At 39.5% G+C, this 15,330-nt stretch overlaps 1 protein-coding gene across 3 annotated transcripts in view; it reads right to left on the bottom strand.

Annotated features, from left to right (window-relative positions):
• Positions 1 to 204: 204 nt before the first annotated feature.
• The window catches only part of PAPSS1 (3'-phosphoadenosine 5'-phosphosulfate synthase 1), a 63,271-nt gene continuing 48,145 nt past the window's right edge, over positions 205 to 15,330 (bottom strand). For all 3 annotated transcript variants that reach the window (XM_067297595.1, XM_067297594.1, XM_067297596.1), the window contains 2 exons: positions 10,880 to 11,109; positions 205 to 920 (listed from right to left, as the gene is read on the bottom strand). In XM_067297595.1, the coding sequence (XP_067153696.1) occupies positions 782 to 920; positions 10,880 to 11,109 (369 nt within the window). In that variant the 3' untranslated portion in view covers positions 205 to 781. The remainder of the gene's footprint in view (positions 921 to 10,879; positions 11,110 to 15,330) is intronic.

Below are 15,330 nucleotides of genomic sequence, written 5' to 3' on the forward strand. Positions count from 1 at the left end.
AGAACATTCCCCTCCTGACTACATGTTACATCCATGTCAACAAGCACATAGAAAAAAATTAAAATAAACTCTGGATTAGTTATCTATTAAAAGGGAAAACTAGATATTTTCTTTTAGTCATCACTTGACCATCTTCTCTGACTTTACTGGTCCACAGCAGAAGGAAAGTACCAGACAACTCAATGAACTCCAAAACTAAACAAAGAAAGCAAAAAATAAAAAGTTTAATTACACTGCATAAAGAACTCTGCTTTTTGATTACACATAGCCAGGAATTAATGTTAAATGTTTCTGGAGATGCTGATGAGAAAAAGATCTAGTATACTTTTACAACAGTTTTAAAACTTATTTACTCTTTCCACGTAGAGAGCATCTATCCATCATAAAGGATCTGTTACATTTTCTCCTACAAACTATTAAAACCAAAAACTACCTAACAGTTTAAATAACATGTGAAAAAGCTGCATCAATTTAACAGCCACAGAACTCATAGGACAGAGGCAGTAAAATATAAAAAAAGACAAGAGTTAAAAATCCTACTGCAAGAATATTAACTGTAATAAAAGAGAAGACATTAAAACCAGCAGTTAGTTAGGTGCCAGGACATAATAGAACCCATAAGGACAGTCAAAGAATGATGCTAAGTTAGGGAGAGAGAGTCTGTTTTCAGAGAAGAACTTCCTGACAGACACCACAACAAAGCAACACAAATAGTGACTGTGTGGTCCCCTTCTTGTTAATAAATCAGGCGTCAAAGGTTGATCTGCAGTTAATAAGAGGCCTAAGCCTTCTCCAAGGATTTGTAGTATTCTGTCAGCACAGTCCAGGCCTTGGGAGCCATGAAGCCTTCCGGTGGGTTCTGTCCTTCTCGAGCCAGCTTGCGCATGCGGGTCCCTGATATAAATTCAAAGTCTTCATGGCTGGGAGAGTAGGAGTGGGGGATAGGAGACAGAGGGAAAGGAGAGGGGGAAAGAAAAAAAAGAATGTACTTAAAAAGCTGGATCTGCAGGCAGATTTGCTCATATTTCTTCCTCTTTTCTGATACTTGAATAAAATTTCATCTTGGGAGTATAATGCTGGATAGCAACTGTCATTTCCAGACATTTGGCTAGCAACACCAGAAAATCTTTAGAATATACACCCTTTACAATATACAACTTTGATAATTCCTGAGGTTAGCAGCATGGTCCAACTGATATCCTCTGGGCTGAATCTAGTCTGTGCTTCCATCTGGCCTATCTTCCCTCTATGAGGAAAGAGGGAACTGTTGTCAAGTGAGAACCATTTCCACCTCCCATCTCAGCCCTGTGCCAAATAACAGCCATTCTATTCTGCATCCCCTTCTCCTCCTGCCAAGGAGGTAGTCCAGCACTCCATGCTGCTTGAAGCAGCTCATTTTGGTGACACCAGAGAATTGGGAAAAGCATAACAAGGAAGGCAGGAAAACCCTCAGAGAAGGCAAGAAAGTAAAAAGCCTCAGAATCTTTCCAAAAAGGACAGAATTCAGTTGGACAGATGTACAAATGAACCTGACTCAGGATTATTGTCATTTATTGACACGACAATGTAAATTAACTTCTCAAGTATCTCAGACAAGCAGCAAAAGCTCCAGTCAAGTTAAACTCCTACTTCTCACAGGTAGTGAGACAGTCAAACCAAGACAAGAATGCCAGAACTCTACCAAGAGTTCCAAAGCAAAAATGATTTATTCTTAAATTAAATATGGCAATTTTATTTACGCCATTTGCTCAATTTGCAACATGTATCCATTACTCATTCTTTACTTGTCTGTTTGAAATAAAAGCCAAATATTGATCTCAGATGCACATGCCTGAGACAGAAATGAGAGCTAAGTGTGCACAGAGGGCAGAATTTGGCTCTAAGTGCTGAACTATGCTTAGTAGGGTATGGAAATTAGCAAGATATAGAAAACATTCCACAGTTCCCTTTCACAAACTATTAGCCTCATAACTTTTTTATTTAGATGGTATGCATTTACATAGCAGCAGTGCCATGCATGCTCTCTTCTTCTGGCTCTCAATTCAGAACTCTGGGTTACTAGAAATGTGGCAGCAAGGCAAAAAAACCAAACCCAACCTTACTATGATTCAATTTTGCAAAATATAAAGTACATAAATATGAAAACTTTAAAAAGTAGATGTAAGCCCGGGGGGGGGGGGGGGGGGAGAGTTATGTCATTAGCATTAAGAGTGCCTGCAAATTTTGCTCCTTGGTAGGAAGATGCCTACTGTTCACTACTACTGCTTGAAGATATTTTGCCTTTGTTGCAAAGAACTACTTCCATAAAATATGTGGGGGAAATGAGAGTCCTGGTTAATTTTCTAGTGAAAATAACATTTCAAGTCTTCAGCTGATCTGGAAAAGAAAACAGTAAAGCAAATGCTATAAAGGTTCTCCATGCTTTTCACAGCACGGTAGCAATACCAAAGTCTGAGCACCAAAAACATGTTAGCCCCTCCCTGACAATAAGGTTTCAGAAAGACACACAACTTTCCCCCACACACTACAAGTGAAATGAAGATGCCAAGACATTAGAATTAGACACATACTGTAACTTTGCTTCAATAAAATCACCTTAAGTGATTTGTTCACAATAACACAAGAACGATTTAGTGCTGTTCAATTCACCTTCAAACTATTCATGCTGTAACTGAACATCAGACTCTGAAAGGAGACTATAAACCAAGTGCAGAAAACTGAGAATTCATATATTGGTTCTTTCCTTCCTTTCATTTACAAAGACTAATATTTTAATCTGTTAAATGGTTTTCCTTTTTTTGCATACAATAGTTATTTATACTATAACATTACAAGGGACCCCAGCAATGAAGAAAGCTCTTCATGCTTTTTTATGCCCCAAACACTGATGGAGTTAGTGTTTGAAACAAAAAATTTGAAGACCTTACAGTTCTTATGACAAAAGAAAAAAGTTATGACCAATTTGCAAGTGGGAAGCTACAGTATGAAGATGCCCACAGACATATAGAAAACCTGTTGGTTTCTGGCTCTGCCACATCTCCAAAGTCTCAATATGGTACCTTAACAGTGACTAAAGAAAAAAAAAAAAAAGAAAGTTTTTTCACTTCAGTAGTTATTCCCTTCCACTTTAATCTAAGTATAATACATCTTACATGACTCATTTTCACTTGGGAGCACTAAAGATCACTGTCAAAATTTCGAGAGGATTCCCAAATTTCACATGCCTATTGGTATGCCCTTCTGCACGCCAAAGAGCCTTTGATGAGCACTTCTTAATGGAAGACTTCTCTTCCCAACCCACACTTTGTATAACCCACATTCACACCAGTCATTTCAGCTAGATGGAGTACTGACAAGTTAATTCTTGGGGACCCCGACCTTATGTTAGGGCATTTGGCACTGTGCAAATGAGCTTCCTGGAATTCCCATTCCTGTGGGGGACAACGCCTGATGCCCTCAAGGTCTTAAGAAATTACTCTTAAATACTAGATTCAGGATAAAAGTACAGACAGTTCATTCACAGCATTGCCTATTTGTGAGGGAAAAAAAAATTGTATTTTGGAGACAAAGGTATGGAAAACAAAACAACATGATTGCTTCACTCTGGTTTGACTTCAATGTGACTATCATGTTCTACTCAGCTGGTAAACTTTCAGATCCAGTTAATTCCTAGGACAATTCATAGACGTCCTTATCTGGGGTTCAGTCTTCTAATGGTTTTCCTCCTTAAACTTCACCTTCCCTGAACAGGATCCGACATGGGGTGAAATCTAACCTTATAACCCTTTTCAGAAGGATTTCTACTGAATTTAAATTTGCCTTCTCAGTTTAACTGCAATCCTCAGTCCTGAAAATTCCTTCAGAGCATCAAGTCATGACTTAGAGCACAATGCCTAGAAGAGGAATGGATTGCTGTCCCATACAGTGTCAGTCTTTGTAACGGTGCCTTGGGAGCGCCCATCATGCTGAATGAGCTCGCTAGTGTCAGCTAGGTTCAAAACCTAACTGACTATGAACAAACTCCGTGTGAAAGCAGAACATAATGTGCTTAATACTAATATAAGCAAAGCAAATCCTTTACCTGCTGTGAATGAAATTTCTTTCTGATTGGCAGGAAGGTTTAAGTCTGAGCTTCTATGGCGTTTTAATCACATTCTAAATTATGTCATAATATTAGCTAATAATCCTTAATTTACTTATGTGAAGTAAGGTGAACAATCAAATGAGCCTATCTCAGTCTCTTACTATAACTTTAAAAATTAGACATTACACCAAACAAATTTGGAAATAGTATATCCTTTGTTGGAAAAGTTGTCCTCTAAGTAAGGCTGGACAGTATTAAAGCAGCCTTGATGACCATATTAAAGGTACCAGAAATAAACAAAGTGATAAACACCTCTGTTCCTATGCTTCATTCCTATTTTACAGAAAGTATGAACAGTCTGCTCCAGTAACCTTACTTATGGGTTTCTTTTAGCCAACATGATCTCAGTGATTTTTTTCAGGACAGAAAAAACATTCATTTTTCCAGACACTGTTGTGGGTTTTTTTTAATTGCCAGATTAATTTCCTTTCTTAATTGTGTTTTTTCTCAGCAGCTGTCTGTGGCTGCATTTTGCAGGACTGACTTTCTGTAAAGTCTTAGGAATCTCTGCTCACCCAAACAATTACTATTAAGCCACCAATCCCAAATTACACTTGTCTGTGGTAACTGTTTGAGAGGCCTTTTTAGATGAAGAAACACAGTAATTTTTTTTTCCTTGGGGGTGCGGGAAGAAGAGTTTCAGCACTGAGGTTTTTTTGGTTGGTTGGTTTTTTTGACACCTCAGTCTATCTGTGGCTCACAGATAAGACATTCATTTGGAACTTCATCATAGCTGAAATTCTTTTTGTAGATTTTTCCAAATCTTGTTTGGCCACACTCAAATACTGATCCAAAATTCTGTGAAATTAGAAGGGTAAAAGTTAGAATAAGCAAGGGACTATTCACTAAGCACTATTCACATATAATTTCTACCTGTACTATTTGTTCACAATTCTATGCAAGTGGAAATGCTCAAGCTTCCTACAGAAGCTTAGATTAGGCTTGCTTTTTTGACTTTGAGCAGCAATAAAAGGGATTATTTTTTTATTATCCAAACTTGGATAAAGGGAAAATAAAATGAAGTTTGCTCTATCTGTGCTAGTTCACATCACTTCAAATGCATTTTTCAACTCCCTTTCCTAGATCTTAGTTTTAGACAGCTTTTTCAAAAATGTGTTTTCAGGCTGTGGTTCCATGAGGTGCTAAGCCTAGCTCTAAGATGCCATATAAAATTTAAAAATTATTGTGGCTTCATGAGCTAAAATATTAACATAGTCTCAGGTCACTGATGGTTCACAGATCTTAACCTTTTAAAAGGTAACTTCAAACAGAATGTATGAGAATTAAACTTTGTGCACAACTGTGTAACTGCAGTTACTACACAGCTAGCATAAAGGCTTTTTCGGTCTTTTCTTACCCCCTGTCCTCACTCACAATGCTCCATGATTAGTCCTGAATGCAAGCGGGTTATCTCTGCCTTTCCTTATACACAAGTGTACATGCAGACACACCTGCTGCCAGGTGACTTCAGCCCCAACACAGCACCACAGAAGCCCAACACTACCAAACAGCAGAGTGAGGCCCAAAAACTCATACAACCAACAATCACGTTCTCTAGGCTGTTCCCAATCAGAGGTACTGGATCAACTCAAATTCCAAGGAAAGCATATGCTCAGGAGGACACTAATGAGAGTGAAAGTTTATTACTAAGTCTGAGGGCAGTGGTAGGCTTCTTGGTATTTCCCAGGCTTGCCCTCAGGTCACGGTCACTTTAGCCACAGGAAGGTCTCAAACTGTTACCCAGTATCTTGTGACACATACCTAACTAGTACCAATCCAGCATGTGAAGACCTACCTCCTCAGGCACACGTGGAATTCTGCAAGTACTGCACCTTTCTTGCAAAAAGCTGCACATGGATGTTCAGAGCTGTCACAAGCAGAGCAACTGTGTGCCACTGCCGTTGTTGCAGCCCCAACTTGTCAGAGACCTTTCTGGTACTGGGATCAAGCCTGTGGTAACTGCTCACTACTAGCCAAAGATTCCTCTCCCTCCCTCCCCACAGCTTGGACCTGCCTTCAGGAGCAGAATGAAAATTCACTACCATCGGCAAAGAGCCCAGCTGCAGGAACCTCTGGAGGTCCTTGCTGCCATGCCAAGTGTGGGTCCAACTCTGCCAAGTTAGAGAGATGCCAAAGAGGGCAGGTAGTGCCTGCTATGGCTGCCTCACAAGCGCCTTCCCAGACAGAGGAGTCAGGCTGAAAGACGGAAGCCTGAAAGAGTAGAGAAGACGACCACCTAGGGAGAGAACAACCACTTTCTGCTCCCTGTTTCAGGGATGGCTGAATTTAGACCACCAAGGACACAGGGTGTTAACCAGTTTGGATCTTAGAAAATACAGGAACCAGAAAGAGAGTTCTGTTCCCACAGCAATCTCCTACTCAGCTTCCTGCTCCCAACCTTCTGACATATAGTCCCCTGACATCTCAACATTGTGCAAGTCACAGTGAACAGAACAGAACAACAGCAAAGAAATTAGAAAACTTGGGCCTTTTGCCTGCAGTAGCCAATGCACTCATCACTTGTCATTCAAAAAAAACCACTCAGCATTTGCTCAGTTGGTAACTGATGTAGCACTATGGATGACCAGATTACTGGTGAATGACTCATCCATGGCAGGCACAGTTACCAGGTTACAGGGCAGCACTTCTGATTTCATAGCACTAGGATCATACTGATCTGGCTTGCAGGGCTTCCACAAGGCAAAAATTGTAAAACTCAGGAAATGGGAATTCACCCAGACCAGAAACAATAATTTAATCTCTGTAGTCATCCGGAAAGGCCTGCATCATGACACATATCTGTTATTGTAGAAACAGGAGGCCACAGGGGCAGTGGGTAAGAGATACACATCTCAGCTATAGCTCAACAGTGAGGAAAATCCGTGCAAGAAGTGCTTGCTATAATCTCCCATGCATCTATTAGCAATGTAGATTTCTGAATTGCATAGCTGGCTGTCAAGTCTCCAAGCCTCAAAGAATTGGGAATGGCACAGTAGAAATCAAGAGTTACCCATTACCAAAAAAAGCAGAGCAATGCATACATACAATCCTCTTCTGCACACTTTAATGTTGTCTTTTTCACCAAATAGGTGGAAAACTCAGGAAAGACTTTGTGCTGCCATTCAGAGAGATCTGGACAGGCTGCAGAGGTGGGCGGAGAAGAAACTCATGAAGTTCAACAAAGGCAAGTGCGGGGTCCTGCACCTGGGGAGGAATAACCCCATGCACCAGTACAGGTTGGGGGTTGACCTGCTGGAAAGCAGCTCTGCGGAGAAGGACCTGGGAGTGCTGGTGGACGCCAAGTTAAGCATGAGACAGCAATGCGCCCTTGTGGCCAAGAAGGCCAATGGGATCCTGGGGTGCATCAGGAAGAGTGTTGCCAGCAGGTCGAGGGAGGTGATTCTCCCCCTCTACTCAGCCCTGGTGAGGCCACATCTGGAGTACTGCGTCCAGTTCTGGGCTCCCCAGTACAAGAGGGATGTGGCACTACTGGAGCAAGTGCAGCGAAGGGCTACAAAGACGATTAGAGGACTGGAGCATCTCTCTTATGAGGAAAGGCTGAGAGAGCTGGGCCTGTTTAGCTTGGAGAAGAGAAGGCTGAGAGGAGATCTTATTAACGTGTACAAATATGTAAAGGGAGGGTGTCAAGAGGAGGGAGCCAGACTCTTTTCAGTGGTGCCGAGCGACAGGACGCGAGGCAACGGGCACAAACTGAAACACAGACACTTCCATCTGAACATGAGGAAAAACTTCTTCACTGTGAGGGAGACAGAGCACTGGAACAGGTTGCCCAGAGAGGTTGTGGAGTCTCCTTCTCTGGAGATATTCAAAACCCGCCTGGATGCGATCCTGTGCAAGGTGCTCTAGGTGACCCTGCTTGAGCAGGGGGGTTGGACTAGATGATCTCCAGAGGTCCCTTCCAACCTCAACCATTCTGTGATTCTGTGACTTCCATGAACATCACTTTTTTGTACCCCGAGAGTCCTCATCTACTACTGATCCTCTCATGTTTCCAAACAACCCTCTATTCCCTGTCTTCCTCCTTACAGAGTCAAGCACCACATGGTCCAGGAGTCTTTTGCATTTTCATCATCACATAGATTATCTTGAAATGCAGCTAGCTTCACCCACCCAAGCTCTAATTCTCTTTGGAGCCTACCACACTGTGCTGCCTACGGCGAGCAGTAGTAATGAAGGCTCTCTGTTCAGGGAGCCTGCATGTGTCTGCATTGCCATCTAGAGGATTGCTGTCACACTCCGCTCCACTCTGTAGCTTGCAAACAGTATCTAGGGTAGAAATCGAGAAAGTGGTCTTGGATTTTGACAGCGCCAGGGCATATTAATAGCAGTAGGGTCTTTTTTCCAAGGCAGTGGCAGAAACAGGGAAAAAAACTCTCAGACAAGAGCTCCCACAAAACATCCTTAAAGGATATCTGGTTGCACATAATACAGTCTATGACAGGTATTTTTATCATTTGCTCCAGCTACCGACAGAGGTACAATTTTGCTTCACTCAGTCTAAACAAAATCTGTCCTGCCAAGAGCACAGCTATCAATGATCATAGAATCAATATTCTGCCATAAAGTTTTTCTGTTCCATACAATGGGAATTCTGATCTCTCACATTGCTACTCCTCTTCTATTTCAATTTAGTAAAAAAAAAAAAAAAAAAAAAAAAAAAAAAAAAGTGATACAACAGTAACTTTTACCTGAATCTTGATGCAGTTACCTTTCAAAACAATTGTTGAATTTCTTGGACAATAAACAAACAGGACAAATACCCATAATATTTACTACAATGGCCTTTTTAACAATATGGTATATGGCAACAAATTTGCACGTCATGCTAGCAAAATTTACATCACGATCTAGTTACCATGCGCAGCAATGAGGACTTCTAGGGGCAACTCAAAAAAAAATGGATGACACAAAGGTAGTGAAGTGTTCCACAGCTAGCTGGCTAAGGGGCAATAAATTTAGAAAGAGACCTTCTAGTCATATACACTAGGAGTATTCTTGCCTCTTACTTTAGTTTTATTCCTAATAAAAGTACTGTCTGTATCAGAACATAGGTCTAATTTGATGCTATTAACCATAGTTTGGCTTGAGAAAAATAAATAAATAAATAAATGCCTGACAGCAGGAGAGCCTCAAGTTGGAATGCTGCCTGTATAGGAGGGAGGAAGATCATCATCAGCAAACTACAACTGCTAAATAAGCCTCTGATTAACTTCAATTTTAAAACATCTGCAGTGTAGCAAATCATCACATTTCCAAACACATACGGGCATTTTAGAGTAATATACAGTGGAGCTATTTTAACTCTTATCAGGTTTCAAGAGATTTGCTTTCGTCGTGTTGCTTATAATTTCCAAATAACACAAGAACATACCATAAAGTTATACTTAGTTACGGAAGAGACAATACCACTTAAGAGCTGTTTAAAAACAAAAACAGTCCAATTCAGGTGCTTGGAATCTGCTGCTGAAATATAAAGCAAAGTTACATAACTCACAGTCAAGGTTAAGCCAGCACACTATCTACTGATAAGTATAACTCACCTTAAAAAAAAAAAAAAAAAAAAAAAAAAAAAACAACAACAAAAAAAAACAAGCTGCTGAATAAAACTTGTTGGCTGATTGTCACAACCCACAGTGACATCTCTGGAGACCTCTATACTCAGTGCAACTGTAGTACAAGCAGCTGAAGAACAAGAGAAACTTGGTAATGCACCTCAGCCCCTGCCACAGAAGAACAACCTCCAAGAGATGAGATGTGTTCATTTCTACAGATTCATCCATCCCTGATCTTGTTGCTGAGTTCAAGCTTGCAAAGATGAACTGTGATGTACAGGTACACCTCTTCAGTTAGAAGAAGTAAGAAATAGTCAGAACATGCCCAATCAAAACAAAATGCTGAGGGGTTTTTTTGTTTTGTTTTGTTTTTAGAAAGGCATCTTACTTGATAGTTTGTATTTCAGTATGGGTTTCAACTATAGCTTGATACAAAACAAAAGTACAGTTTCAATAACCTGAAAAAAGAGGTTTAAACTAACATAACAAATCACCTTCCTTTGCTGTGGCATTCATGGCACCATAGCAACAGAGTGAATTCTGGACTCTTTGCTATACCACACATGAGTGAAAAATAATCTTAGAATGGGTATAAACTGAAATTACCACTCCTGTAATCCTGTAACTGGATCAAAGAACCAGCTGAGAACTCCTGAGACATAAAATGAACTTTGGGCACCATTTCACATTATTGTTATACAGATCAAATGGCTATTTGTCATTCTCCCATCTCCACTTTCTTCTCTCTGCTGCACTCTCCCATTGTTTCTCTCCCATCATATCCAAAGCATACCTGACCCAAAGCAAGCACATTTAGGAAGGTTAAACAGCAGAATGCTAACTATAAAAGAAAACTAATAGTTTTTCGAGGATTTAGCTGCCTGTGCCAACATGTTCCAGAACCAAATTCCCATATCTGGGATGAAAAGAGTAGCTTTCAGTGACAGCTGAAGTTGGATCAGGTTAGCTGTGCTGTGAAACTGTACCCATACCATTCTGAAGTCAAGCTGCTTTAGTGATCTGAAGACACATCTAAAGACTGATATCTTTCAAAAATATGAATTTAATTAAAAACTAAACGAGCACTGTAAGACCTAGGGGGGGAAAAAAGCCGGTATTGCTCAAAAAGCTTGCTAAGTCTTAAAACTTAAATACAACTTACTGCTCAGAGTCATAATAGTCCATGCACTTCTTTTTCTTATTATAAGCTGCGACTCTGAAGGGTACAATTTCCAGTGCTCGGAGGCCTGGGGCCATTGTCAACACTTTGGCACCATGGGTTGGCTCATACAGATCTTTCCCAGTGTCAGGGTGTGGCATTCCTGCTGGATCTCGCCCTACAATGTAGAAGTTAGCTCCTGCAACCATCCGTGATCTGCAGTGCCACTGAACCTAGAACACAGACAGAGAAAACAAGTTAACAGAAGAAAACAGTTAAAATATGACCCTTAATATGTGCATGCATTGTATAATTACCATTTTTCCCCAGTCAGACTAACATAGCTTTTATAATGAAGCCACACCAAAATAAAGAATCACCTTTAAACTTACAGCTGAGACATACTATTCCTCTGTTTCTTTTGCACATTAGAATGCTTACAAAGTTACTTTAGTACAGCATTTGGAACTGTATAATTTGAAAATGTGGGACGAGCCATCCTAAAACAGTCTGGACAACACTAAAATATTAGTAATGGTTTAGTAAGGATTTAAAACCAAGAAATCTTTTCATTTCACAATAGTGCAACTTAGAGCACCATTCCCTAAAGTTAACGTTTAAAAGATGATATGCCAAATAAAATATAATTTTGTGCTTTATCTCAAAGAGACATTCTCAAACGTGCACAAAGTTGCTTCAAAAATTAATGCAGTTACTTTGCTTATACTCTACGAGGAAGAAAAAGAGCAGCCACAAGTCTGACATTTTTAAGCAAAATAATCAAGTTTTCCCTAGAAAAATACTAGAAAACAGCTATGGCAGCTCAGATAGGCATGACAACCACAAAAGAGAAAAAGCGCTTAGCTTTCAACCAGTCGCTTCAGTTTTGTGTTGGCCATGTTAGCTCAGTCAGATTCATGAATGTCTATTCCTACTTTCATGTTAGAATTATAGCTCCTTCTTTCAGCCTCAAGTATCAACTCTTTTACATTATTTTTTTCTGTAACAAATAGCACTTACAGGACTTGATAATATTTCTGAAGCTTAATGTAACAAAATCCTTTGTTAATTGTCACTCACTCTAGAACCCTGAAGCATAGCCACCAACCAGAAATCAACCTATTGATCATCTGAGTAATCTAACAAATAACCAAAATATGAATAACCTCAAGGCAACTGGGGTTGCATTAATGGGATCTAGCCATATTTGAATCACATTAATTTATTCTCTAAAATAACATGACACTTTCTTACTTGTGAGTAGGGAGCTCTGTGCTGTGAACTGCTACACAGCCATTCAATTTGCAAGGCAACAAAAAGGAAATGGCAGTGAATGTCCCCATATTGAGCTCACTTCCATGTTCTGCTAAACCTGATGTTCACCTGTGTCTGCCTTGTAAGATCATGCTCACTCAGCATCTATTTGGAATTGGAAATCTGAACTACACAGATACTTAGTGAGGTTTTCAAAACTGTCCAAAATCAGAAATAGAAACCCCCTCTCCAAAAATTCATTCCTAAAAATGATCTGTATTCATTATTTTATAAAACAATGAGGGTGAGAAAGCTGTTACTCTTCCGTTTTTTAGTTCAGTTGTTCGTGACATTTTCACCCTCCATCCTCTTCCTTTTCTATAAAAGGATTAATGCCAAAGCAACTGCTTTGGGAAGTTTAATGGGATCTAGCCCTATATTGCTCTATTTGAATTACATTAGTTTATTCTCTAAAAAGACACCCTGACCAATAGTTGGCTGCCAAACATCCCATATTAACAAAGCCAAAAAAGTCTAGTTAAAAACTGTGTTCACAAGTGCTACTCTAGCTCTGATCCAGCAATCTACACGACAAAAAAAAGTTACTCAGATTCAGCATTTTCATGTCCAAATTGGACTAAAACTAAAAGCTTCTCTGTCTGAGCTTTCCTTTTGCCTTTCAAACTATGCTGGGAGGCCCAAGTAAGTCAGGAAGCATCTGGAATCCTGGAGATAAGATTATCAACTGATTGTTTCTTACAAGAGGTCAAAAAAGTGACTGCTAAGAAGGCTAAAATGCCAGCAAACACCATGTTTCTCACACATCCCATTCTCTAAGTCAGCAAAGTATTAAAACAGATGAAGCAGAGAAACAGAAAACAGTTCTATTAATTTTGGATTGTAACTGAAAGAAATTGAAAAGCAGAATTTCTAATACAATCCTTTAGAAGCTTCTTCTCATCCATCACATAACATTCACAGCACCACTTTCATATCTGCAGGGAACCCAGAAAGTTGCCCTACCCTATTCTTAGGTCACCTGAAGAGTTCTTAATTGCAGAAATACACCAGGAACTAATTAAAGGCAACACTATCTTGCTTCATATACATATGTCCCTGTCAGTCAGTCTACAATGTCCAAATTTCTTTAGGGAGAAGCCTCAAAGCAGGGTCTGGAAAACAATTGGAGTATGTTGGTGGGCTGAAGAAAAGCTGTTAGAGAGATCACAGTACGATGCACAAAATTTTTTATTTTGCCACACAATATCTCTGTCCACTCATCACTAGTACAAAGCAGCAAACTGCAGAATTTGGAAAGGATACAGCGAGAGAATCCCCTGTTTACAGAGCACACATTTTGTAATGTAACAACTTGGCGGAAGAACCATTCAGCAACAACTTCCTGTTAAAAAAGGTCTTTGCAGAGAAATGGCTATCTATTTTTAAGACTTCAAATGAAACTCACACATATCCCCTCTTATCCAGTCCACAGAACCCTTTGGAATCAGGGGACTCCTCCCATATATACTGGTGCAGGTGCTAAGCATGTTGCTCGAAACAGGGTTTCAGCACTTAAGTCCATGTCAGGCCCAAAGGATGGACAGACCTGGTATGTACTGCACACAAATGCTGGAATAGGCCTTCAGAGCACTAAGAATGCCTATGCTGTGCAGCTCCCATTCAGAGCCCTGACTAAGCCACTACTTTGTTCACTGTTCCTGCAGGAACAGAGGTGCTGGGAGTGCACTGCAGAACCCTCTGAAGATGACAGGAATACTTGAATCACACTGTGTGTGCTGCTATAATCACTTACCAGCTGTCAATACCCAACCCTGTTTAAACTTGTAATTAAACAACACATCCATTAGAAATACTCTACCATTGTCTAGTCCTTCTCTACTGTTTACTCTTTCTAGACTACGAATTCATTCAAGAAATCAAGGTAATTAACAAAGATACAGTAAGTTTTGATTTTGTTCTGTGCAACTAATTTCAGTGAAGCTCTACTCTTATGACTACAAAGTCTCAGAAGGCTTCAAATGACAATGTAACTTGCGTTTTGGTAAATATTTAGTCACCTTGTTCCTGAATATTTTCAAATTTTTGACACAACATATCTATATGAATTGGGGAGGAACAAGTGTCAAAAATCAAAACCTCTACCCTTACTGGACTTTTGCTTGGATGCAAGCTACCTTCCACCCAATATTCAAAGTATTTTAAATACTGACAAACAGCTTTTCCACATTACTGCACATTTCAAAATGAGTGTTCCAGAGCTAAGATCTTAATTTTGACTTTTTTCCTTACAGCTCAGTTATTACTGAAGGTTAAAAAAGGGGGGAAAAATGTCACTTCAAAGGAAAACCTGCATACAGGCTATTCAGACATCTGCACCCTACAAAGAAATGCTTTCAAATTATTCAGAAACTCACACCTTTTTTTAATAAGGGGAGAGGATTGTTTTCTCCAAAAGACCGTTAGCAATGTTTAGTAGGGTATAAAATGTTAGATACCTTACACTTCCAGCACAAGTTTTAGCTACTTTTCACTATCTTCACTGGGCTGGAATGCAGGTAGCTACATTTCTCTGTAAGTAGGACAGCATCTGACTTGCTATGGGCAAATCACAGCCAAGATAGAGAAAGGCCCTTTCTGGACCTGAAATTTTTCTGCCTATAATCTACAATTCTTAGACTTATTATCCACTAAGTCATAGGACTGTTGGTGAATTTTCTTACTTCATTTTTAGATGTAATACTTTCAGCAGAAGATTTAATTGTGCAGTATAGGAAAAGTAAAATAACTTATGTTACTTCAGGTAACAAAGACAGATCATTTCAGGAAATATCAGTTTGTTCTCATAGTAGTAAATATTCCCTAAAAGAATGGTCATACTATCTATATAGCTCAATACTTACTGTCTGACAATGAATACTCAGAGAAGAGTTTAAGAACCAGCAAGTATATAGCAGTAATTCCCTAGACTACTTAATAGCCCTTGACAAAATCGCCAAAAGTTTCCTCTGAAATACAAGACGTTGACAAAACAGAACATCTTTTTAACATTAATGAAACTTATACATATATTTGCAAATATATATATTTGTACTACTCATTCTTACCACAATTCAGGGAAATTAAATGGCCCCCAATAAAAGCCAAATATTTATACACAATTGTACACACATGCACACACA

The sequence above is a fragment of the Apteryx mantelli genome, chromosome 5, assembly GCF_036417845.1.
Source record: "Apteryx mantelli isolate bAptMan1 chromosome 5, bAptMan1.hap1, whole genome shotgun sequence".
Taxonomy (NCBI): domain Eukaryota; kingdom Metazoa; phylum Chordata; class Aves; order Apterygiformes; family Apterygidae; genus Apteryx; species Apteryx mantelli.